This window comes from Acanthopagrus latus, chromosome 11 (assembly GCF_904848185.1).
Source record: "Acanthopagrus latus isolate v.2019 chromosome 11, fAcaLat1.1, whole genome shotgun sequence".
Classification (NCBI taxonomy): domain Eukaryota; kingdom Metazoa; phylum Chordata; class Actinopteri; order Spariformes; family Sparidae; genus Acanthopagrus; species Acanthopagrus latus.
In genome coordinates, this window is record NC_051049.1 from 24,743,050 (window position 1) to 24,767,651 (window position 24,602).

At 44.2% G+C, this 24,602-nt stretch overlaps 1 protein-coding gene across 18 annotated transcripts in view; it reads left to right on the forward strand.

Annotated features, from left to right (window-relative positions):
• Positions 1-24,602, forward strand: part of lrrc7 (leucine rich repeat containing 7) — a 127,388-nt gene that overhangs the window by 97,991 nt on the left and 4,795 nt on the right. For 5 of the 18 annotated variants that reach the window (XM_037114755.1, XM_037114756.1, XM_037114751.1 and 2 more), the window contains 19 exons: positions 29-98; positions 1,808-1,907; positions 2,092-2,216; positions 2,750-3,040; positions 3,200-3,322; positions 4,640-4,751; positions 6,555-6,762; positions 8,654-9,154; positions 10,117-10,341; positions 10,446-10,680; positions 10,968-11,318; positions 11,518-11,763; positions 12,884-13,096; positions 14,785-14,952; positions 16,416-16,535; positions 16,806-17,013; positions 17,749-18,014; positions 19,156-19,248; positions 24,197-24,271. In XM_037114755.1, coding sequence (XP_036970650.1) covers positions 29-98; positions 1,808-1,907; positions 2,092-2,216; positions 2,750-3,040; positions 3,200-3,322; positions 4,640-4,751; positions 6,555-6,762; positions 8,654-9,154; positions 10,117-10,341; positions 10,446-10,680; positions 10,968-11,318; positions 11,518-11,763; positions 12,884-13,096; positions 14,785-14,952; positions 16,416-16,535; positions 16,806-17,013; positions 17,749-18,014; positions 19,156-19,248; positions 24,197-24,271 — 3,730 coding nt within the window. The remainder of the gene's footprint in view (positions 1-28; positions 99-1,807; positions 1,908-2,091; positions 2,217-2,749; positions 3,041-3,199; positions 3,323-4,639; positions 4,752-6,554; positions 6,763-8,653; positions 9,155-10,116; positions 10,342-10,445; positions 10,681-10,967; positions 11,319-11,517; positions 11,764-12,883; positions 13,097-14,784; positions 14,953-16,415; positions 16,536-16,805; positions 17,014-17,748; positions 18,015-19,155; positions 19,249-24,196; positions 24,272-24,602) is intronic. The other 13 variants (XM_037114762.1, XM_037114763.1, XM_037114764.1 and 10 more) reach the window with 6 other exon arrangements.

Below are 24,602 nucleotides of genomic sequence, written 5' to 3' on the forward strand. Positions count from 1 at the left end.
TGTGTCTCTCTCTCTCTCTCTCTCTCAGGTTAAAGAATCTACCGTTTACCTTTACTAAGCTGAAGGACCTGGCAGCTCTCTGGCTCTCTGACAATCAGGTATCTGCACTCCCTCTGCCAGAAACTGAACCTGCTCACGAGTGTTCAGCACAAACACGCCCACTGCCACTGCACCGTATGTACATAACAATCAAATTGGCGGGCCTTTACTTGAAACAGACGTTGTTATAAAAAGGATTTCATATCTAATTATCCATGTCACATTTATTATTTACTACCCACCTATTTAAACTGCAAAAATCTCCCATCTCTCGCTCTGCCTCTCAATGCCACCACTGCCCTGCGTCAGCACTGCCGCACGTTTATTCATCCCCACCGCCACAGCACCCACCCATAAGCTCCAGCTGGGGGGCGTTCAGGATGTTTCGCTCATCACTCCCCAGTATCTCTATGTAAACATATCTGCGGGGAGTGATGGAGTCACTGACTGGACTGACTGTTGGCTCTGGATGCAAACTCAGTGCTTCCTCCCTGTGTTTCACATCCAATCCATTCAGCGGAGGAAAGGCTATTGCTTCCCTATGTCCTCAGAAGACCTTTATTTTGAAACATCCGCAGGGAGTGCTGAGTTTTACTTGCTGCAGCTTATTATCTAAAAGGCATGGTATAGAGGTATATAGTGTTGTAGTGATGCTAATAATGCCGTGCATACAATACATGACACTGACTTTAACACATCCAGCAATGCAGTACTGATGACTTGTTGCCCTCCCTTTTTCTCTCAGTCTTTATTCGGGACTGGCTGTTATGATTTGTTATTTTGGACCATTATAATGTCTTGATTAGGAGTTTTTTTTAATCAGCTCTCTGCTCTTTCAAAATCAGCCTTTGTAATCAGAGTAAGACGAGTTGACTGGCTGAAACAGTGTGACACTGTTGTGTGTGCGACCGCATACTGTTCTGTCATTAAGGACACTATTTCTCACGATACAAAGATATTCTTCACGACATCTAAAGTCTAGCTCAAAGTGTATTTAAAGCTGTGAAAAGAAATGAAATGTAAGAAGTGAAATGTAAGTCACAACAACGCGAGGTCCTTATTGGCATGCTAAAATCGAGAGCACATTTGAAATTGAAATGCAATTTGTAAAATAACTATTCAGTCTCACATTCGCATTAAAAAAATGGGCACTGACGTTTGCACACTCGGCAAGATTTTAAACCCAAATTCAGCTGTTTAATCTCTCTCTGAGCACGTAAGCTCTATAAATGCTGAGGAACTCTTCCTACAGTGCGGAGGGGTTTATGAGTTGATTTCTTTCATTTCTCTACCAAAACAGAAAGCCAACATGTTGAGCGAAAACAGCTTTAACTTTCTGTGTGATGACATTCATTATCCCATCACATTACCATTTAAATAGATATTAGGCAGTGTTTTTGAACATGCAAATTAAACAGACAACTCATTTGACTCACTGATAGTGGATGGGAAAATTCAATTTGTGTTACAAATGTGAAAGAGTCCCCCCCCTTTTGACGTACTGTTGGTGAAATTAATTTGCAAATTCCCTCCAAGTGATTCTCATGCATACCTCCGTCCCGTCAGCCGTGCAGGTTTTGTTTAACGTTAAGGTCTTTATCTGATGAATAAACCATCGGATATTCTAATAGCCAATCAGCAAACAGCATGTCTTATTGTTTTCGAGAGGCAGGATTAGGTTTCGATCAGGGGAAAGGGGGAACAAATGTGTTGAGCCAGCGTCCGCATGGGAATACTAATACAGACGTGTGCTTGTGTGTGTTTGCAGTCCAAGGCTCTGATCCCGCTGCAGACAGAAGCCCACCCTGAAACCAAACAGAAGGTTTTGACCAACTACATGTTTCCTCAGCAACCGCGACACGATGAGGGTACAAACTGTGTGTGTTTGTGTGTGTATGTGTGTGTGTGTGTGTGTGTCTCATAACGTGTAGTTTAAGGACATTTAAAGAAGCTAACCAGGTGCGTTAAGCATGTCTGACAAATTGCAGACCTTCTGTATGATAGAAGTTTTAACCTCGTCCTTGATGTGTGTTTGCGTGTGTGTGTATGCAGATTACCAGTCGGACAGTGACAGCTTTAATCCTACACTGTGGGAGGAACAGAGACAGCAGAGGATGACTGTGGCCTTTGACTTTGAGGACAAGAAAGAAGAGGAAGACAACTCTGGGAAGGTCAAGGTCAGCCCTTCCTCTCTGTTACAGTCTGTCTTGTCTTGTCTTGTCTTGTTTTGTCTGTCTGCCTAAGTAATGTTTGCTCTCATTATTTACTTTGTATATGCTCTGCTATTGCTATAATTATGAGTCTGAGGATACACGAGGAAACCCTCAAAATCTCCAGAGTCGACCTGACAAGCGTCACGAGCTGGAGTGCCCAGTAAGGAAGGGTCTAACCCCTGCTAGTCGATGGGCCGAGCACTTTTGTGCATGTGGAGCACAAACGTAACCTCGCCGTGATGGTTCTCTGCTTGCTGATCCTTGTGTCGCATGTATGTGTGCGGTGTTTATGCTTGTGTGATGTGAGAGTCATTAAACGCCATGAGGGTGCTCCATTTTACATGCAATGTCTCCTTTAACTTAAAAGAGAAAATGTGGAAGCGTTCGAAAAAAAGGCTACGGATTTGGATGTTCTTAAATTATGCACATAGTGAAAACTGTCAGCCTGCGTCCTTCATTTGCGATAGCTCACCCGTTTCTAACGTGTTTGTGTGCAGGTGGAGATCAACCTAAAGCGCTACCCTACACCCTACCCTGAGGACCTGAAGAACATGGTCAAGTCGGTGCAAAGCCTTGTGGGTAAAAGTGTGCATGCCGGACACCCGCAGCTACACCAACACCAACATCAACACCAACACCAACACCAACTCCAACACCAGCACCAGCATCAGCACCAGCACCAGCACCAGCTGAGCACAGGCACTGCCACCTCGGCAGGAACCAACATGGAGCACTCGCACCTCAGCAAAGAACAGTACGAGCCACCGTGGCCCCTGCCCCCCAAAGAGGTAGGAGGCACGCGCTCTCAGACACACATATAACATAAATAACATAGCAGTAACATGGACATGAGCTATATAGTGAGTTGTGAGTTACAACAGTGTCTCTTGGATTGGGATCTGTGGTCATATAGGTGTAAGACAGGCAGTGTGTCGTGTGTTTTCTAGGTGACAGACAGAGAGATGCAGGACTTCTCTCAGAATCAGCTAATGGATCAGGGATCAATGCATAACTCTGGCATCGACATTCCCAAGAGGAAGGACAAAGAGGACCTGACAGAGAGCTCTGAGGTTGTCACATAGCGTACTGTACACACACACACACACACACACATGCACGCACCCACGCACAAACATCAACACACGCACGGTGCTTTGGAACAGAAATTTGGCCTCATGAATTTGACGTGTTTCGCTTGTTGTAAGACAGTTCCCCAATTTCCTTTACCTTCCGCAGTCAAAGCCGATCAAATTACGCCCACGCCTGACGGGAAAGCAGCTTTGTACTGTGCGAAGGTTCCTCCTTGAAACTTTTGTCTGCTGGCGAACAAAAGAAGCATTTCTAAAGGCTGCTGTGTGGTGGTAAAGAATCCAGACCTACGTTTTTCATAAGCTGCCCAACCAAAAAAAAAAAAAAACTGATCCTATAAAAAGACCGAAGTGGATACAATCAACACTAGACGTGAGCAGGAATAATGGGAGAGGGCTTTATGACATAACTCACGGTTGCTAATTTGGTGAGACAGTCTGTAGAGGCTGAAGCTACGAGAGGCCAGAGTAAGGCCTGGTTTTGTTTGTTTGGTTTAATAACGATCTTGCATGGTGATTTGATCAGATAGCCGATAATATTCAAAGTATTTCACTTCTGGCCAAGTAGTTGGATCTTTCTTACGAGAAAAGCCAGGGAAGGAGAAGGGACACTGGGATAGATTGACAATGTTGAGTTTGTCAATATACCTTCTCCCCTCCGGTAGGCGAGGAGTGCTGATAAAATACTTTGACGTGCTGAGATCCCACGTCATTAGCCAGCGCCAGGCATTTTGTTAGTGTTTTAGCTGCTGGGTTGCATCTCACGACACTCACAGTTTTCCCCTCCGGTTGGTGTAGTAATCATGACGCGCTGCACTCTGTCTCTACTTGTGTTTATGAAGTTAACGTTTCTGTCCTTGCGATTCTTACAGTTATCTGGCTAGTAATGAAGTGTGATAGAAGACATTTGCAAAGATGATTTATTGAAAAAAAAAAACACATTTTGAATCCTTCATTGGTTACATCCATGTTTACCAGCAAACAGTCTTCTTCTTCCCTGTCTTTGTTGCGTTTCTTGGTGTATTACCTCCACCTGTAGGCCAGGTCGGTGGGTGGAATAGTATGACACTATTGGCAGGACTGTATATCTATATTTAGATATACCAGCAACTGTGAAATAAATGCCATATTACTGTTTCTAGTCTTATATATTTCAAATTTGGTGCAAATGATTTCTACATTTTATTCTTTTTTCTCTATATTAAAAAACTAGATGATTCTCGCTGCTGCTTATGTCAGTGCTGTCACACTGAGCTGCTGTTACCTGATGTGAACCTGTGGTTCTTTGTCTCTCCACAGGACTCGATGGGCGGCTCCCCCAACGACATCCGTATCTCCGACATGAGGCCCACCCTGGTGGAGCCACCGATGTACAAACCAAAGGTGGTGCTGCTGGGGAAGGACAAGAAAGGTACACAAAGAAAAAAAAAACAGAACACAAAGAGGCTCACACGTGCAGACACGTGTGCACACATGCACACACTCAGTGTGGTCTATTGTAAAAGTGCTTCGGGGCATGTTGTAATAGTGTCCACTAATTAGTCATGGTGGTAAGCCGATTAATTTCAGCACATAACAGACAGAAGGAGGGAATACCAGAAACCTCTCTAGTGAATCTTGATTCTAGTCGTCAAGTCTCAAGCTTTTTGCTTCGACCCTTTTTTACTGATTTTGCCCAGAAGGCCTCGGTTCCATCAGACTGAAGGCAAGTCATTTTTATAAATGAGCCCGAAGCTCATTTTTCTGCCCTATCAAGATTCTGTTAATATTCTAAAGTAATCGAATGCCTCGATCCCATTCACTCAACGAAAGAAGCGAGTCTCTCCTCTCTGTGACGAACTCCGTGTTAATAACTAAAACTCAAACAAATGCCTGTCTCCATGAGTGCAAATATTTAATGAAAGATCTCATGGCAAAGTTATTAAGAAGCTGTCTTTAATTTGTTTTGTCAGGATCGTAATACACTGGACTCTTTCCCCTGCAGGTCTGATGTTATGGGTATTTGTCCTTTCCGAAAGAGGTTCTTGATTTTGGTTGGACCAGTTGGTTCAAATAAAGATTTTTAAGAAGTGTTAAACCCATCTTTTTTATAACCAGGCCATGTGTTGCGTCAGTGCAGTGGACTCAATAACGTCTAAACATATAATCAGAGCACTACAGCAATCTGGGTTAAGGAAGAGATGAAAAGATCCAGAAAGAAAAGAGAACCTTGTACCTCTCATCATGTGTAATACAGTGAACGGGCCTCACTGAAATTCGGCCAAAACATGGGGCTGGACACACTAATTGATTTTAATTTAATTTTACGTAGTTAAAAGTCTTCCGTATTTTTCTTCTTCTTCCCTGAGCTGCTCTTCATCCATTTAGATCAGGTAAAAAAGTAACGAACGATCGATCACTGCACAGAAGGAAACTGGTGTCTGCTCGTGGACAGGAGGCTAACTGATGAGCTAAGTAATCTTGCTAACACTACAGCCCAGCTGCACAGATGGCGCTAATGTTTATATTCTGAACTGTCACGAGCAACAAGCCTCTCGTCCGTGAGTAGATGCGTGCTGTCTTCCGTGTGGTGAAACAGTTGTCGGGTCTAGTTAAGCGGAAGGAAAAATACTTCCCTACATGAAACCGCTCACAATGACATCATGATTTCTGTAAAGAGACAAAAAAATAAACGCATTGTTTTGGAGTTTTGAGCACCACAAGCCGATTGCCATCTAGTTCCATCATTTTCCGGAAAAGGCAGATGTCTATATTGTCGACATCTCAACTCACCACAAACAGTCTAAATGGATAAAAAGCACAACAGGTGAGAGGAGAAACATGATGTTGATGCTGAACACTTGATGTCGAATGTGTTTGATTGAATTCCAGTTTTATATTCAAACTGAAATCAGCCGCGCCCGTCCCTTCTTTGGAGACATCCACATTAATCATTCAGAAACCAATAAGCTGTTTACCAAAACTGCTGCCAGCTCGGTTTTAAATGTGCATGTTGGGTTGTCTGAAGGTATTCTCAGACATCTCCCAGCCCAAGTCCCTTGTGTTGTGGCAAAGAAGATATCAGACGTGATCAAACACGGGGCGATTCCTCCAGACGCGGTAAAGACACTTAAGCACTCGTAAAAAGAGGGGCTATCAGAGAGAGGAGAAGAGGATGTGACATTTTCACTGAACGGGGCTGTCTGTCTCTCTCTCTCTATCTGCCTCCGTCCAGAGTCGACAGATGAGGAGGTAGATAAGCTCCACTGTCTCAACCACAGCGGCTCCTCGGCCACATATTCCGACTACTCCCCCTCGCAGGGCTCCTCCGGCTCCTCCAACCCGCCCGCCAACGCACACTCGCACTCTCACGCACATCAACACGCCCCCGCCCTGCCGGCCCCCACCAAGGACCAGGCCCCTCAGACGCACTGGACCAACAGGTACACACACTCACACACACACACACACACACACACACACACACACACACACACACACACGCCTGCTTCCCGTCCAATTTCATCACCCTCCCTCCCTCTCACTGTCCGTCATCTCTTCTTCTCTTTCCATCCTTCAACCTCCTCCATCTATCACCCATCGCTCCAATCACTCAATCCATCCATCCACCCGTTCTCTTCTCCCTCCATCTTTCTGTGTCTTTCTCATTTCTCTGCTCGCTCCGTCAAGGTCAGGGGGACTCATTAGGATGCTGCAGACTTGTGTTCAGGATTCTCTCTCTTCCCCTCCCTCTTCTACCTTTGCTGTCCGGTCCAGTTTTCAGCACTATGTAGAGGATTCTTTTAGACCAACACAAAAAAAAAAGAAGCAGAGATGCTCAGTCCCTGCTGTTGAAGTTGTTACCCTGATTGCAGCGATAACGTCTGACAGTTTTGGAATGAAAAATGGCATCTAAAACTAATATTAAAAAGAGTTTCCAAGCCGTTTTGAGTTCTAATCAGAAATGTTGCAGCCATAAACGGCAACAAACGTCTCAACTCAAACTGCCTGCTATATTTATGATGTTTTCAGTATAGCCTCAGGGATGCTGAAGACTGGAGCCTAAAGACAGTAATGATGTGAGGCAGGTTTTTTTTACATGAACACATGACACATAGACTTTTGGTGAGAATCCTTTAAATGTGTTTAGTTGTTTCTTTTCATCGTGACCTAAATGTGCAGGGCAAGAATTACACTGAAAGACAAACTTGTCCCCCGATGACCGGGAACATGGCTTTTGCATTACCGGCTGGCAGAGAACACATTTTAGAGAGACACAGATACAAATGTTTTTGGGATGGTCAGGTGATCTTTAGTGGAGGGATATCAGGGATAATTTGAGACGCAGCACATACAGTTTTTTTTTTTTTTATTTTGTCTGCAATAGACCTGTATTTTGGGAAAATGCCTACCTGATGTTTAAAGTGTATGGGCTTTTAATGAAGGCGTCTGATGGCCATTTTTGGGTTGATGCCATCTGTCACACAGACTTTGGGCAAAATGTGACCATTTTTAAACATGTGACTTGATAAAAATGGCAGAACATGATACCACTATGGTTACGCTAGCGTAAAATAAAGCGTGCCACAGGGTCAGTCCCACGGGTCTCTCATCACTGTATTGGTATATTCCCCCATTCATGTTTCTACCTGTATACAACCGTGAAAATGTGTGAAGGTTGATATAGCAGTCATTGTTGCAGAAAAAAACATGTAAGATATATGTTTAACATCAGCTCCTTGACTGATCAAAAGACTAGTGTGGTACAAACCGCACAAGTTGTTTGATTTTTTTGTTTGTCCTGAGTTCTCTGTTCCTTTCAGCAGATACACAAACATTAACTGAGCGGTAACTCTTTCCATTGCCCCACCAACAGTACACATGTGATAATGTTAAAAACTCATTTCTTGTCCTGATTCTTCTTGTGCCGTTCCTTTTATCTGCCGAGCCCCTGCGGGTGAAAGCTGGCTTTGGTATTTTTTGACATTAGACTTGTCATTTCACATGCCCCGGGGTGATGTACAGATCACAATCTGTGTACTTGTGAAACATGTGGTATTTGCAAACTGCAAGTGCCAGTGAAGGAGGTTGAAGGCATTAATATTTTCAGTTCAGTGCTGCTCTCAGAAGCATTAATTACAACAAGCATGTTTGTTGGCCAAATTGATCTTTCAGAGAGACATCAGAGAGAGGGAGACCAAGTTATGCTGTTCCCAGTGCCCACTGGCTCTGATTAAATATACAGCACATAATAATGTAGTATGGCAGGCCAGTATAAATAATTTTATTATTTGCCACTGTATAATTTTTGTTTAATATGTTGTGTCCTTGTAGACTGGCTCAGTCATTCCCCAAGCCCATTGACTCCAAGCCCCTGCTATCTCAGCGAGAAACCCCTCCGTCAGGAACCCTGCAGCAGCGCGGAGATCGACGTCCACTGAGTGAGCCTTTTGATTGGTCCGAGGCCCCTCACTACGACAACACAGGGTTCGACGCAGAGGAGTCTCCCCTGGATCCTCCATCCAGCGGGAGTCAGGGAAACCCACCGCTGGGCTCCAAGCCCCGCAGCCAGTCAACACACGGGCGCCGCCCCCTCCTCAGGCAAGAGCGAATCGTAGGAGTCCCTCTCGAGCTGGACACTCAGACGCTCCCCTTCCACAGCAACCAACGCTCCACTCCGGACAATGACCCACAATCCGGACCTTCATCTCAGAATCCTTGGCAGAACTGGACCAGAACCCCCAGCCCACTGGAGGATCGAACCGCTTTTCCCTCCAAACTGGACATGACGCCCTCCTCCAGCCCCAACCCTGACCGCAAGGACATAGACTCAAGGTAACTGACCGGAGCTCCAACAGTCCTGCAGTTATACTTTATATGTGCATGTGTTTATGTGGAAGACTTCATGACCCCCAGGGTTTGCATGTTTCTTATTTTGACCATTGCAGCCTTCTTTGTCTGGTAAATGGTGCAGTATTTGGATCAGTCTATCCATTATATTCTTGGGTTGATACAGTTAGTTGCTGAGAACTAGTGCTCCATACCTTTGGTTTTGAAGCTTTCCAGCTTTATCTTAATTCACTCTCACATAGTGCTGAAGCCATCAGTTGATCAATCAACACATAATAAATTAAACATTTATGCTCGTTCCGCGAACAACAATGCCAAACAATTTGCTGGGTCCATTTCTCATTTCCAAACATTTAAATGATTGTAAATTGAATCCCTTACATCTCTGTAATTTCTTCAGCATTGTTATTTTGTAAATAGTGTAACTGCAGTATTATAAACCAAGTGATGTTGGCTGTAGATAATCCACGGTCAAATTAGGAGCCTAAAGTCATCCCAGATCGGGATTTTTGTGCAAAAACTTGAGGCTGCAGGTGCCCTTCTTCATTTGTGATCATGCCTGTCGCCGCAGCTTTTTTTCATTGGACGATATATTTTCTCAAAAATAATTGTGCCAGCCCATGTTATTATCATTTGAAAAATGATTTGAAGATGATACAAGATGCGTATGATCTGTTGATAACTTGTTTATCATGACAGGCTAAATTCAGATGTCATTATCACTAAATCTGACCTGGTTCCAGACCTCTGAATAGCCACCCACATTTTGTCAGCCGTTCAAATAGACTGACTAATAGAGTCGAAATTAAATGACTACTTATTAGGCCACCGTTGCCATGGTCCTGTCTTCTGCCTCAACTGTTAACTCTCACGCTGCTCTAGTTCAGCTCGCTCTTTGGGCTCATATTAGTGTGACGCTCTGACCATCTCATGTTTTTTGCTCCAAGAATGGAGCAAGGTGCAGGGCCTCTACCTGGCAGCTGGTCGTATCACAACAATCAGGGGGACCAGAACAGGAAAGATCAGTTAACCGTCAGCGGGGGCAACAAGGTGACTGTGGTGATGAGTAAAAGCTCCGACCGCCTGTCCCCCATGATGAGGGAGACGAGATCCAAGTTTAAGAAGTCACAGAGCATCGATGAGATTGACATCGGCTCCTACAAGGTTTACAGGTGGGTTTGGCCTGGTTGTTATTTCACTGTAGAACAATAGGAGTACCAAGGAGTAACTCAGTAGGTCAAGGTGTTGCTGATTCCTCTCACCGGTCTCGCTGCAGTATTCCCATGGATAGCTACAGTTCATCCATCGAGCAGCAGACTAGTCTGGATCGTCCAGAGTTGCCGGGTTCGATGGAGCAGACCAGCATGTCCCGGTCACAGTCTGCCCCCATGTTAGACGATGAGCTGGGCTTCCCGGGACATGGACACGGACATGGCAACCAGAACCAGCAGAACCAAAAACCTGCCATCCCACAGAAGGCATACCACTTCGACCACAACTACAACCCCCAGGTTAGTAGCATTTCTTTGCTGCTCGAGGGTGGTAACAGTGATTTGTGAACCCGATTTTGACAAATCATCTCTCAGAAATGATTTCTTACACGTACAGCTTTTATGGAACATTGTTTTCTTTGTCACAAAGCATTCCACAGGGCTGCTAAAACTCAACGCCTCAATCACAATCTTTAAATTGCATATGCAGCATTTTGTGTATAAAATTATTTAGTGTTTTCATTTTTTCGCGTAGCATACGTAACCCACAGTGCCTTTCATGACCGGTAACTGTTCCAACCGATCAGGTGACCATGGACCGTCGGGTCCCTCCCCCCTTCCCCAACACACCAGACTATGTCAACCACTCATCGAAGGCTTTGGAGTACATCAGTCAACCAGGGAAGACATTACCCAAGGAGCTGGTGAGCCCCCGGTATCGTGCATATCCACCTCTGGAGATGTTTTCTTTCCCCCAGTCGCCAATCAACCAGGACGGTCCGTCCAGCCAGCAGCAGCAGCCGATCCCATCGCAGCGCTCGAGGCCAGGGTTCTTGAGGAGAGCGGATTCATTGGTGAGCTCCACCGAGCTCGCTTTGTTCCGCAGAGTCCACGAAGCGCAGCAGGAGGCGCTGCAGGAAGCTCAGTACAGACAGCAGGTAGGAGATACCGTCTCTGCAAAATGATGTTTATTTTTCTAGCTGTATGTTAGAGTTGTGAAGCCAGGAGTTCAAAAATATTTCTAATAATGTGCCTCTGCTTTTGGTTTTAGGCAGCATATTAGTTGTCACATGCACCAATCTATCATTTACCCTCTGTTGTGTCACTGTATGTCTCACGAAGCTCTCCTCTCCTCAGGCGGACCCCCCTCTCTACAGTCGGGCTCTTGCCTACTCCACCCCTATGGAGCACTCTGCTGTCACCAACATGGCCGACAGCCAGAGCCAGATGCTGCACAATAAGAGAAACGGTCGCTATGATGACGACTACCCCACCTACCAGGAACAGAAGAAGCCAATGACTGGTTATCCGACCAAGAGCTTGACCCAGCGCCGCCCCCTGTCTGCCAGGAGCTACAGCACTGAGACCTATGGGGCATCTCAGGTAGACCGCCTGTTGATACAGTTACAACACTTAGGGTGCTTGTTTGGTACATTTTTGAAGGTGCTGCCCACTTTTTCATAGAATTATTAGGATTTACATCACACTGTATGTAAATGACTGAGCAGAAGTATTTTAATTCATCCATAGTCTACCAATTACTTGGGTTCAGCTCATTGTAGCTGCAGACCGAGCAGAGTTGTGCAGGTGTCCTTTGCCTCTGCCATATCCCCAGCTCCCAAGGCATCCCCATGTCCATAAATAATCCTTTCAGCATGTTCTGGGTTGGCCTCTAGTCAGACTTTCCAAAAATAGCCACAGAGAGGTGTCCGGGAGCATACTGATCAGATTCGCGCAGCACCTCATCTGGCTCCTTCAGCATGAAAGAAACTATGAGCTTATGACTCAAGCCTTAGCCTTAACGTCTCTTGCCCAAAGCACGAGGCCAGAAGTGAAGGCTGGAAAACACAGTGCCTGCTCTGTGGAAAGCTTCACCTTTACGTCTTCACTATGATGTTCCAGAATAGACACCACAGGAGACTTAGACTGACTACACTGCCATATTACTGAATTTAACAGTGGTCCATATTAGCCACATTGGCTCTAGGGATGGCAGTTACATTATCTGAGTGCTGATTTGTAAATGTGAGTGTTACCAATGCTGTTTTCTGTTTTCTGAGAAGATCACTCATTTGTGCTGGTTGTCATTTGGTTATGTGGTTGTGCTGATGATGTTGGTAGTGATGGAAACATGACATTCTGCCGTTTGAACAATCATTCGATGCTGTTTATGTTGATTTCGAGGAGTACAGATTACACAGAAGAGGGTTTCTTTGAAGCCACTTGACTTTTTGTGCCCCCTTCGGAGCAGTGCAAACAAACTGTAAACACAAAATCAGACATTCTATTACATTATTATGTTGTCAGGACAAACGTGTTAGCAAACAGTTGCCTTATTACAGATGTAATACATATTGAACTTTCAACTTTCCCTTGAAAATGTGTTTTCTGGTCATCGAGAGGAGGGAAAATCAAATAATCGGTCATAATCAACATTTTTAGCTGATAAATGCTTTAGCACTGTCTCCAGCTCGTCATATTTATAAGATCATTTTGTCGTCAGGCCCGTCCAGTGTCAGCCCGTCCTACCATGGCTGCCCTGCTGGAGAAGATGCCCCCTGACTACACTCTGGCAACCTGCCCTGAGAAACCGTCCGATGACACCATCAAAGTAAGACCTGTCGTACCACAGAAACCTGAAGACATCACCTCCAGGATGCCCGCCGACTGGAGGCAACAGCTACTCAGGCACATAGAGGCCAAGCGATTGGACAGGGTATGTCAGTGCAACACAGACACACTTAAGAAGGAGTTACACACACCAGCACACAAACACAAAGCATTCAGAGGCCCTCCCTGTCTGTATATGTGTAAGTCTGTGTTGTAAGGTTGAGCAGATATGTGTCCGGCTGCATGTGTGTCCCATCCACACTGTCGCTCTGTCAGCCTGACCGACTGCACAATCACTACACAATATACGTCCTCAAGTATAATTCAACAAAACTGAGTGAGAAGTCACCCTGGATAATTCTAGCGGAATGTGTAATGCAGCTACTGATGTAGGACAGAGTGGAATCTTTAAATAGTTGAGTAACTTTTTTGGGAAATACTGAATGCAATGACATGGCAGGAGGTCAACGAGTTAGATGTAATCCTTGGAGTCCGTCAGTTTGTCCGCCGATAGTGCACATCTGATAACATTTTGGATCACAAACAGAGGATCCCTCAACCTTTTTTGTAAATAGTAAGATCCTATTTGTTTCATCAGAAACATCCGCTGTGTGACTTAGGTGTTTTAACATGTTAAAGTAAAAACAAACTAACAGATTGAGGCAGCGATGGACCAGCAATTCCCTGCGTCCGGCGAGGTAAATATGCTGGTTTTGTCAATGGAGTCTGGTTGCTTTGAGCAGAGCGATACAACTTCTGTTTTTGGTGAAACAAAAAGGGTCGTACTTTTTAAAACATTGCAATTACCTCTTAACTTAGCAGAAAGAGGACTTGAAAACTGCAACACTTCTGCAAAACAAACTGCCAACATGATTAACGCTGCCTGACTCAATTGCTGGACAGATCTGTACAAAAAACCCAAACTGTGTAACATCCTCACATTAGCAATAAGACACTTTCCCAGGGAAGAAGTAGCTCCACTGAACAGCCCCTGCAGAAGCACAAGTTACTGTTCACACCCTTAGGTGTTTTACACAGATTACACCAACAAGATATAGCACATTAATTAGGGAGCCTTAGAGGTGCTCATAGGCATACTGTTCTACTATTCTACCTTTGGACAGAGCCAGGCTATCTGTTTCCTGTCTTCATGTCCCCTGGCTCTAGCACTGTATTAAGCGTGCAGACAAGAGAGTGCTATCAATCCTCTCATCTAACTCCCAGCGTTTCCAAAATGTGAAACTAATTCTTTAATCAGAAAAAAGGAGTCTCAACAGACAAGACACTCTGAGGTGAATGGAATGGAATGGAACAAAGTTTTACAGGGGAAAAAAAAAACACAAAACACACCATGTAGACGTTTGGACAGGGCTGTGCGATGGTACTAAAATGACATGGCACTGAAGCGTATAAGTTTATCAGTTTGATCTAATAAAACTGTATGGTTGTCAGTTTCCAGTCAGGGATCAGACTGATGTTTGCTTCCACATGTACATAACTAAATGAAAGGCTTACACACTGATAGAATGAACTGATCCACCAGTTGTTGCTTGTATGACACAATGTTGTGTGTATTGACCGTTCACTAGCTAACATTTCTCTGTGCTTTCAGCAACTCTGCACTGTTGTTGTTGTTGTTGTTGTCGTTGTTGTTTTACCTGTGTTATTGATGTTTGTTTATTTGTGTGTGGAGCTCACAGTGTGTTGTCAATACGCTGCCGGCCCGCTGTGTAGGCTCCGCCCCCTCCCCCTCTACATTCACCCATGTCATGTGATGTTGTCTTCTCCAATCAGAGTGGTGTCCTAAAGCACAACACGCTCACGCTGGGCATGCTCTGTCAGGGCGGGGGTCACGGCCAGGGGCGCAGCAGCACTTTGAACTTTAACCTTTACAATAACACTAAGCATGAGCCCCCTGCTGGCCGCTGGCTGCCACTACCTCCTCCTCCGTCTGCCAACGCTGTGAGTATCCCTGTGAGAACAATGAACCCTGGTACTGCTGTTATTACTGCACACATAGGTAATTATAGAGAATGGCTGCCACTGCCTATTCATCCAGCTGCAGCAACCATGAACTATTATTTAACCATGTGCCATTATTGCTATTCTGATGTAGATGAGCTGGGCATGATGCACTTTAGTTTGATTGAACACGACTGAAAGCCACTTGAATCGCGTGTATAGCATCAAATGATCGGAATCTGCCGATGGATTGGTATTTCAATCGTTTGGACCCAACCATGAAACAATCTCCACTTTTCGGGGTTATCCAAACACCAGAAACTGATTGACATTTGTCTTCACCTTCCTAACTGTATTATGCCAGTCTACAAGCAGATCTTTGTTGTCTGATAGACAGAGTTGTGTCAGCATTCAATGGTCTTAGGGCTTGCCATGGGGTCAGCTTACTTGTTGTTATTAAAGATTTACAATGTTCAAACCTAGGGATATCTGCCAGTATGTTCAAAGTGACAGCGCCTTTCACTTGGTTGCCTGGTGCCACTTCCAACATACGGAGGTCAAAGAACGAGGCTAAACTTTAAAACATGACCTCGTCCGTGAATATTTACAGCTTAGTCGCATCACATTTTAATCAGCAGTGGTTGTTTTGTGGTGTGTTCACCATCAGCGAAGCAAGTTTGAACTGCGCAATCATTTTGTTTTTATTTTCGTTATCCGCGCATAGAGCAAGATCGATTTACTATACATTAGCTGTAAGCTAACGAGCTACGGCACACACCATGGGCGTGTCTGTGTGTTTACATTAAAAGTCAGTGCTCGCTAAACTCAGCACTCACCCCTGGCTCTCTGTCTTCTTTCCCCCCTGTCCTCTCTGTAACGTCACGTTCATGATGTGTAGTTGATTTACTCTCAGCAGTTGGTCGGCTCTGAGTAGCTGCAGCGGCTCAGCCTCCCGCACACAACACTGTTTTTTAACGATTACATACTGTGAGTTTAATTATAAAGGTTTTTTACTACATGCCACCCGATGAAAATATAGTCACAGTTCTGAAGTGTGAACCCCTTTAAAGGCACTGACGAATAGCAACTGACATTCTTAATTTGATTGTTGTTTGTTTATCGGCTGCATCAGACTGTATGGACAGGTGGTAACATTGCACGTTTGCATTTTACTTTACTTCACCATCTATTTTTTAGGATGTTATATTCCTACAGCATGCATTCTTTAATGCTGCAGTAAGCACTTGTGGAGATAGATAGTTGATTGCTGAGTCTCATGTAATGGTTTCAGTTGGTGGCCGACCCAAGTCGCCAACTGTAAAACAACAGGAGCTCTCTTAACCTTAATTTAGATCTGTCTGAACTCAGGCAGGCCAAGTCAGGTTGGTACATGGATTACTTACTGAAGTTACAGTGAAGGTCCCTGATTAGTAATGGTGTTTCTCTCTCTGTCTCTCTCTCAGACCCCCTCTCAACAGGCTGCCATGCTGGATAATGACCAGGAGGGGTTGTCAGGGAGCAACCAGTGGGCTCCCTACTCACTTGGCAGGAGGGACGTCCCACCTGACAATCTCATGAAAAAGGTAGTAGAGATTGTTTGATCGGTGAACCATTTCATCTTAGTTATGATTTGTTTAATTGTGCCTATTTTACGCTAACAATCAACATAGTGTCCCATTGATTTGACAGGATGGAGCATTAGAGTCTCATTTGTGAAAGTAGTCTATAAATGTTTCCATAATTGGGGACCTTTGAACTAAGCAAGGAAATTGTCTGCAAGTCTTTAAAATGCAAACAAAATAAGCGTCTCTTGTGATGTGAGCGTGTCTCACGTGCCCCTCCTCTGTCCGCAGAATGCCCACCCCCACAACCCTTCCCACCAATCACACAACACACACATGATCGTCACTTCCTCTACCTCCTCCTCGTCCACCACGCCTCATCGTGTGGTCGGGCAGCAGGTCTATGACGGCATGATGAACAAAGGCGGCCAATACCAACCAGGGATGCCCTTGTCAGTCGTTCCCTCTGGGGGACAGTACCAAGGCAACATGTCTCAAGGTAAATGCTATTAAAATTCAAATATGGTTCATTTGTAGGAGTTGTAGGAGCTGTGCGATTTGAATATATAAAATGAAATGATTGGGGTTAAGAGCAGGCATCCAAGCATATTGTCACATCCAGTCACAGCATGAAATCTGAAACAAATTCCAAATCCATAACAATTAAAGTTAATCAAGAGTCATGTAATCTAAACAGACCAGGGATTACCACTGGCATTTGTGAGTCAGTAAGCGTAGCCTGGTGAATTAAGTGCGTTTCCCCTGCAGGGAGCAGTGTCTAAATTATGTCCCTGTAACATTGTTTAGTCCCCAAAAAGTCCCTGCTGGGGAGAAGTGCTTTCCAAAACTTCGAGGTTTCGGCTTGCAGCAGCTGAACATCTCTTATTTGTCGAGCACTCGCAGCATTTATTTCAGCCTCAGCTGGAAGCAAATGACTTTTTTGTTCATTGTGCGTGAACACATTAACATGGAGATACTGAAAAAAGTGCAGGACAGATTCACTCTGCTTTACGTGGCATCACTGTTGTTTTAAAGATGTACGCAAAGATGACATGTAAAAACAGCCTTCTGATTTTTTCCAGTGAGATTACATTAGTTGGTAAGTGTAAAATTAAGTATGCGTGCCATGCGTCTCAAATCAGAATCCTTCACATTTATCCATTGTAGGACGTCTCACTCAGAATGTTTGAAGCCACCAGTTTGTTTGTTTTTTTTGTTTTTTTTTTGTGTCCAGGCCATTCTGTTCCTGGACAGGCTTACCCCGGCTCCGGCCTGTCCATGGCTATGTCCCCATCTGGGAACCAGCCCCAGTACAACCCCCATTCCTCCCACACCTCCCATCAGTCCTCCCTCCCCGCCACCAACCCCCAGTACCACGGCAACCAGGGCATGGTCCATAGCAACCAGGTTGTCATGACCCACACCAACCCACGGCCCCAGAGCGCTCGCTGCCTGTTGCAGACTAAAGGCCAGAAGAGCACGGATGGTTACCAGGAACAGGTATCTGTCTGTCTGTCTGTCTGTCTGTCTGTCTATCACCACCGTCCGACACTATCTTGGAGGTCTGTTTGAAAATGGGCTGTGCTCTGATGATGGCTAAATATATAGTAACTAGGTTAGGGAGGATATTGGTTTTCCGGATGTCACGCTGAAAGCAAAGGTGAAAGATCTGAAAAGCTAAATGCGTTCCTCAATGTAGGTAACTGTGACAGAGTAAACTGACTATAGAGCTCTTCAGCTGCAGCTCTGCCACAAAACAAGTGTTGTGTTTAAAAGAGTCGGCGCGGCTCACCTGAACAATGCTGCCGTATCAATCAATTAAATCACTCTGCCTAGTGGGATTCAAAACACTTAACAAATGAGCGACAGGCGCATAATAAGACTATACAAACACACAGCTCGCAAGCAACGCAGCGACAGACAAATGGTAAAAGGGAAACAGCACGAGCTGCAGATGGCTCTCAGAACCAAACGAAACCAACCTGCTAGCTGAACACGGTGATGGTGGTGGTTAACGCTAACCAACTAGCCAGGTCCGATGTGTTAACAACCGGGACAGGATGGTTACCAGATCACATGTTCATGCTGGCAAGTACATTTAGAAGGCTGCACATAAGGCTGACAAGCTGTTACCTAAAGGACACAAAGTATTATAGTAAATGGGACATATCGGTGTAATTTTAGCCACCTAACAGCAACGGTTTGTGAAGAAGCAGGTCTCGAAAAAGCCGCGGAGGCGTAGTTCTAAATCTGAGATTTTTCACAGATGGAGAACAGTGTACCAGTTTAGGTAGGAACATGAAGTCATTCACACCACCCGGATCAGCTGATCGTCCTGCAGGGTTTTTGTTTTTCCCTCCCTAGTATGAGACGGCTTTCATTATGCCAAATTGAGAAACTCTGACAAGGATATTTGTGGCTCCATTGTTGTTGCCAAAGAACTGAGGACCTCCAATATAGCTGCCAAAACGTGTCACACATCACATGAAAGCACTCTTCTCCACTGTTGTGCATGTTGTCTGCTCTCTGCTTGTGTGGAGATTTGTTATGATCTTTGTATTTCACTTTCGCTTGTGTTTCTTTCTTTTCCTTTTTTGTTTTTTCTGTCTTTCCTTTTTTTCTCCTCGTCCTCTCTCTCTAGTTGTGTGTGAGAATAGAGAAGAACCCTGGTCTTGGTTTCAGTATCTCTGGTGGCATCAGCGGCCAGGGGAACCCCTTCAAACCCTCCGACATGGTACGACCCGAAACCCGGCCTTCCAGCCAATCACAGCCTCCCCGGCTTTACCTCAGAGTTGCCATGGAAACTGCTGCTCGTTACCGCAGTCTTTCGTCTCTCTGTCCGTATGTCTGTCTGTCTCCCGGGCAGCAGTTGACGTGGTTAACTTTGAGTGTGTGATCTCATACTACAGACTGTTGGAAAAAACAGCGGCTTGTGATTTGAAGGGGTGAAGAAGCCTGCGGTGTGACAAAGCACTTAACCTCCTGAAACATTTGAAGTCACTGTTAGCATCACCAAACATGATGGACGACCGCAGAGAAACCATACCTGAGTTTGGCAAGGCCCATCGTTAGAACTGATAGCACGCGCTAGGCACTTAACATCTCATCAACAGTGTCTTTTTCTTGTATTCGGTTTATCCTCAGTGTCCCCGTCTCCTCCGTAGGTCTCGTGGAAAATTAAGTTACGGCAAAAAGACTTGAATATTTCAGTGTCCATGAATAGATTTGTGCCCACGTGCATACACGATGTGTTATTGCGAGATGTGCCAAACTCTTTTATCATTCCTACTTTTGGGTTTTGATTCTGTCAGCGTGTGCCTGCACCAAGAGCCTGTTGGGGTTGCAGATCCCCCAGGCCTGCTGCACATGGCAGTCTGTCCTAGAAACACACCGCTATAGTCAGTCTAACGGAGCGAGGCTGCTCGCGGAGCTCTGACAGCTATTTTAGGAAGGCTGCTTTAGTTCTGGGACACCGTGGGTGATTTTAGATGTTCGACACTTTGATCTAGGGATGGGAAGTATGGCAGATTTTACTGACTGTTATTCAGATGTTGAGTAACCGACGAGACAGCTGGTCTATAAATAGAGAGCTTACAAGAGGAGTTCTTTAAACAGTCAGCCTCTGCACGGCCCATGTGACAATGGTGAATTAATTTTAAGTCGGGGGCGTGAAGTGATAACACAGAAACTGTCAATTCATCATTTAACTTAAGTTTTATGTAGACAAGCAGTGACTCAGTTGCTGATGTGCAGTTATTTAATCATTCCCACGTCTATTTGTATCCATAAAGCTTCCACCAGCTGCAGTCTGTCCATTATTAATGCCACGTTGGAGGGACCGCAAGTAGAGTCAGTGCAGATTAGCATTCTCAAGTGATTCTCCTCAGCATATAGTCGAGTAATTACATTATACATGCAGTGCATTTGAAAAGTATAGAATAGAATAGTATATTAGATATGATGTAGGTGTAGATATTTTTTACTACATTATATTTTAAGTTTCAGTGAAATCCGAGACATAGTCGTCTGGGTATCTGCAGTGACGTCAGTGAACGTGAGACGTTTCGTGTTCCAAAGTGAAATGTGCCTTTAGATGTCCTGAAACCAGTGTGATATGACTGTATGTCTGCTTTGCTCACCTCCGTACTTCTGACTGAATGTCTTCAGTTTGTCCCGTGTGTCCCTCTTTCTACCTTCAGACATCTGCTTTATTTGACTTCCTCATCGTGTTTGCTGTCAGCTGTTTTAGGAGTCACGGCTGGTGGAAAACCAACATTTCCTGATTTTAGGCTTTAAATAACTAGAAAAAAGGGGACTTTTATTGTGAGGAAATTAGGGGAAATAAACCATGTTTATCAGAGAATTAGCATAGCTTTGTTAGCTGCAATTCTTCTACAATAATGCGGGGAGTAAGAACAGCAGCTCCTTTGGCCACTAATGAAGACAAACGCATCATAATCTGAGTACACGCCTTCAAATGGATAGCCCTGCTGCAATAGAAGTGCAAATCCCTCCTGCGCTGGGCTGACTGCTGAGCCAAGCCGAGTCCAGCTGAGCCAGCACATGTGTAGGGGAAAAAGCGCATCAGCTGGTTGGACTGGTGAGGTTTAGGTACAGGAGACTTGTGGAAATATTGTTAGGGGGAGTCAATCAGGGGCAAAGCAGGGCGGGTCATGCCTTCGTAATCCCTGGGGGTCAGGGGGTATATGTATATACATCATAGCACCCACAGGGTCACACAGGGTGATATCTTCCGTCTGTCAGGGTCACCATGATACAAAAACAGCTTTTATCTGTCAGCACCAAATTTCCCTTTGAGTCACCTTGTCCTTACTCTGCTTGTTATTTCCATCCACACATGCGAGACATCTTAGCCGCAGGTTTCTTTCATTTCTCCTGTGGCTGTCAACTCGCGGCAGTTTTAGCTCAAACAAATGCTGATGCTTTTGATTTTCGCTTTTATCATCTTTTCTTAACCTACTTGTTTGAACTCACTTGGGTTTATCCACATTTCTCTTCACATACAGGTATATTTGTGACTGTTTGTCAGAGCGGACTTTGCCATTTCAGCCTCCTTTTTCCTTTAATGAAGGGCAGACTTAAGGCTCAGTTGAGCCAGGGTTTGAACAGATAAAAAGAACTGTATCAAAACAGCCTGAGTGATAAATTATACATCTGTGGCTCTGAACCCTGTAGCCTGCTACAGCCACCACTGTTCCACAGAACTGTGGCTCCTCCTTGTGGTCATCTATGTGTGCACCTCTGATTTATCTGGTCTCTTAATCGCTTGTAGCCCAGATTAATCAGTTTTTTTTATTTTTGAAAAATATGTATTTATCATTTATCATTTATTTTATTTCATTTACTAACTTCAATTCAGCCTATTTAGATATTTCACTATAAAAAGAAATTATTATTTGTTGTTCAAATCAGTGACTGAAACTATGATCCTAACCTTAACAAAGCTTTTAGAGTTAAATCATCTGTAAACGTGTATAACAATCTCCTTTTTTTACAACAAATAATTCTTATCATCTTACTTAAAATATCTAATATATTTGAATGTGTTTCTTTTTAGACACAGAATAATCTACCAAGAACTAATTAAGACAGGCTGACGACTCACTAAACAGAGTGTCCTTACCACGATGTGTCTAGCAAGTTCAATTTAAAAACACAGCTGCAGAGCACTAAGCTACTGGGTTAATTTCACTTCTAGTTAATTAGGGTTTGGGGAGTAAAGTCGGTGATTCAGTGCCTGTATTGACAGGAGAGGGATCCCCGGCTTTGATGTATTAGCTCCTCTGGCTCGGTCTGACAACAGAAGAAGGGGTTTTGAGGAACAGAACGTGGACTTTTACTCAGATCTGTGTCGTGGATGTCTGAAAATCGAATTTTCTGTTCCTGCTGTTGCCTAATGTGGTGTCCTTGCACACTGAGCTGCTACCAATAACACACTGACGTCTTTATTAACACTGAGCTGCAAAGACCTTACCGCCGTTATTGTCCTTTGTCTGAAACTGACGACTGACATCAGCCCATTTGTGTAGAACAAAGTTTATGAGCTTGTGGTTGGACTTCAAGGATGAGTTCATCCAGCAATGTAAATCACACATGATCTACTCACCCGCATGTTAATGGAAAGTCAGGTAAATTTTTATAGTCTGCAAAACATTTTTGGAACTTCTCAGCAAAGCAGTGTTGCAAAGTTCACCTATAAACCTGAAGCGGCTTGGGACAGTATGAAAATGGCTTCATACAGCTCATCCAGCATCCAAGTCTATGTAAACCCAGAGATTCAAAATCAATTTGAAAATATGTTATTAACAAGGCCAAAGGCCATTTGTGATTTTAGGGCTTCTGCAGACTTGGATGACGGTTTGTGCGAGACAAGTCCCCGTCTACTTCAGCGGATTAGGAGAATGTTTCAACACCGCTTTGTTTGGAAGCTCCACAAATGTTTTGTGGACTGCCGCAGGGGGGATGAGTAGAAAACGCATTACTTCTGCTTATTTTGGGTGAACTGTTCCTTTAACAGTACCATGAAATTCAGAAATACTGAAAATGGAAGGTTTTTGCAGGGCATCGCAGCTTTGTGTGCAACTGCTTTAAAGTGTGTCAGTGTTGAGTTGTTGTGACTAACAGTTCTCAGCTGCATACAATCACAACTGCAGTATACTGTGAGCTCCACATGTCGTTACGTATTTAAGTCAGTGCTCTGTGTACATCGAAGGACATGAATTGACTGATATGATCCAAGTATGAATGAAAGAAGTTGATAATTCATAAATTCTGATACCTTGCACACTTTTTGCATACAAAATTAAACCATTTCGAAGCCAGTTTATGTACACATATGAAGCTCACTGTAACTAAATAGTAATTAAACTTACGCTCCTGCTATAAATTCCTCTTCAACGTGCAATATATGTGTCTGTTCTTGCATTCACTCATTGATGTAGTACTAACGGTGCAGTAGACTACATCGATTTGTTTTTCACTAACTGGTGTCACTTGTGGCACATTAACCTGTTCAACTCACCTACTGTGTGTTCAACGCGTGCACGACCTGTTGAACCATGTCGCGGTCACACGGCTGCATTGTCCCACACTTTCTGTGTCCAAAAACATCTTTCAGCTCCGAGTGAAAAGATGTTGGTGTTTTTACAATCTCTGCCTTGGGTTATTGAGGGAAAACATGGGGGATGAACTATCTTCTGCCCTCCCCGCCACCTACTTCTTTCCTCTAGTCAGTATCCATCCCACACCTATTCTTCTTCCCCTACTCTTTATATATTTATTGTATATCTATTTTTCTCTCTTTCTGACATCGTGTCTATCTTTGCCAAGTGGCTTGTGATTTGTATATACAGACGATAATCCGTTTTGTCTGTATTTGGGAGGATGTATCACTCAGCTTCTGTAAATTTCAAGATGGATGCCAATAGGAAGTCAACCCAAGTACTTAAAATTTGCTAAAATTCCACGATCATGCATTGCATGCCTCTCTAAATTTAGAACAAAGAGAAGACCTTGGTGAAATTCCCATATATTTTTTTGGCAGAAATGTGATTTTTTTTTTTTTTTTTTTTAGGGGGGTGGATGATGAGAATGAGAAAGGCAAAGATTCTAAACCATCGTGTCCCTGTGTTGTCCTAACGGTGTATCATTTTGACTTATAGGGTATCTTTGTTACTAGGGTACAGCATGATGGGCCCGCCGCCTCTGCCCTGCAGCCCGGAGACAAGATACTGCAGGTAACGTCCTCTCATGCATCATCAGACGGACCAGAAACAGCCACTGCCCTCTCTCCCTCCCCCTATTGTGTAATCAGCATGGCAGAGCATTTGGCAGGAAGAAACAGGCACACTTTACCTTCTGCAGCAGAGGTGCACCAACACTGATTAGCTGCAGAGATTGAGTCACAGACCACAAATCAACAGAGGTGTTATCTTACTTGATGTTTTTTTTTTTTATTATTATTTTTTATCTAGCATACAAGAGTGTATCAGACTTAAGCATTTCACTGCCTATAAATCCTGCATTTGTGTTTACCTGTTGGTCCAGAATTCCAGCATGGCACCCCCC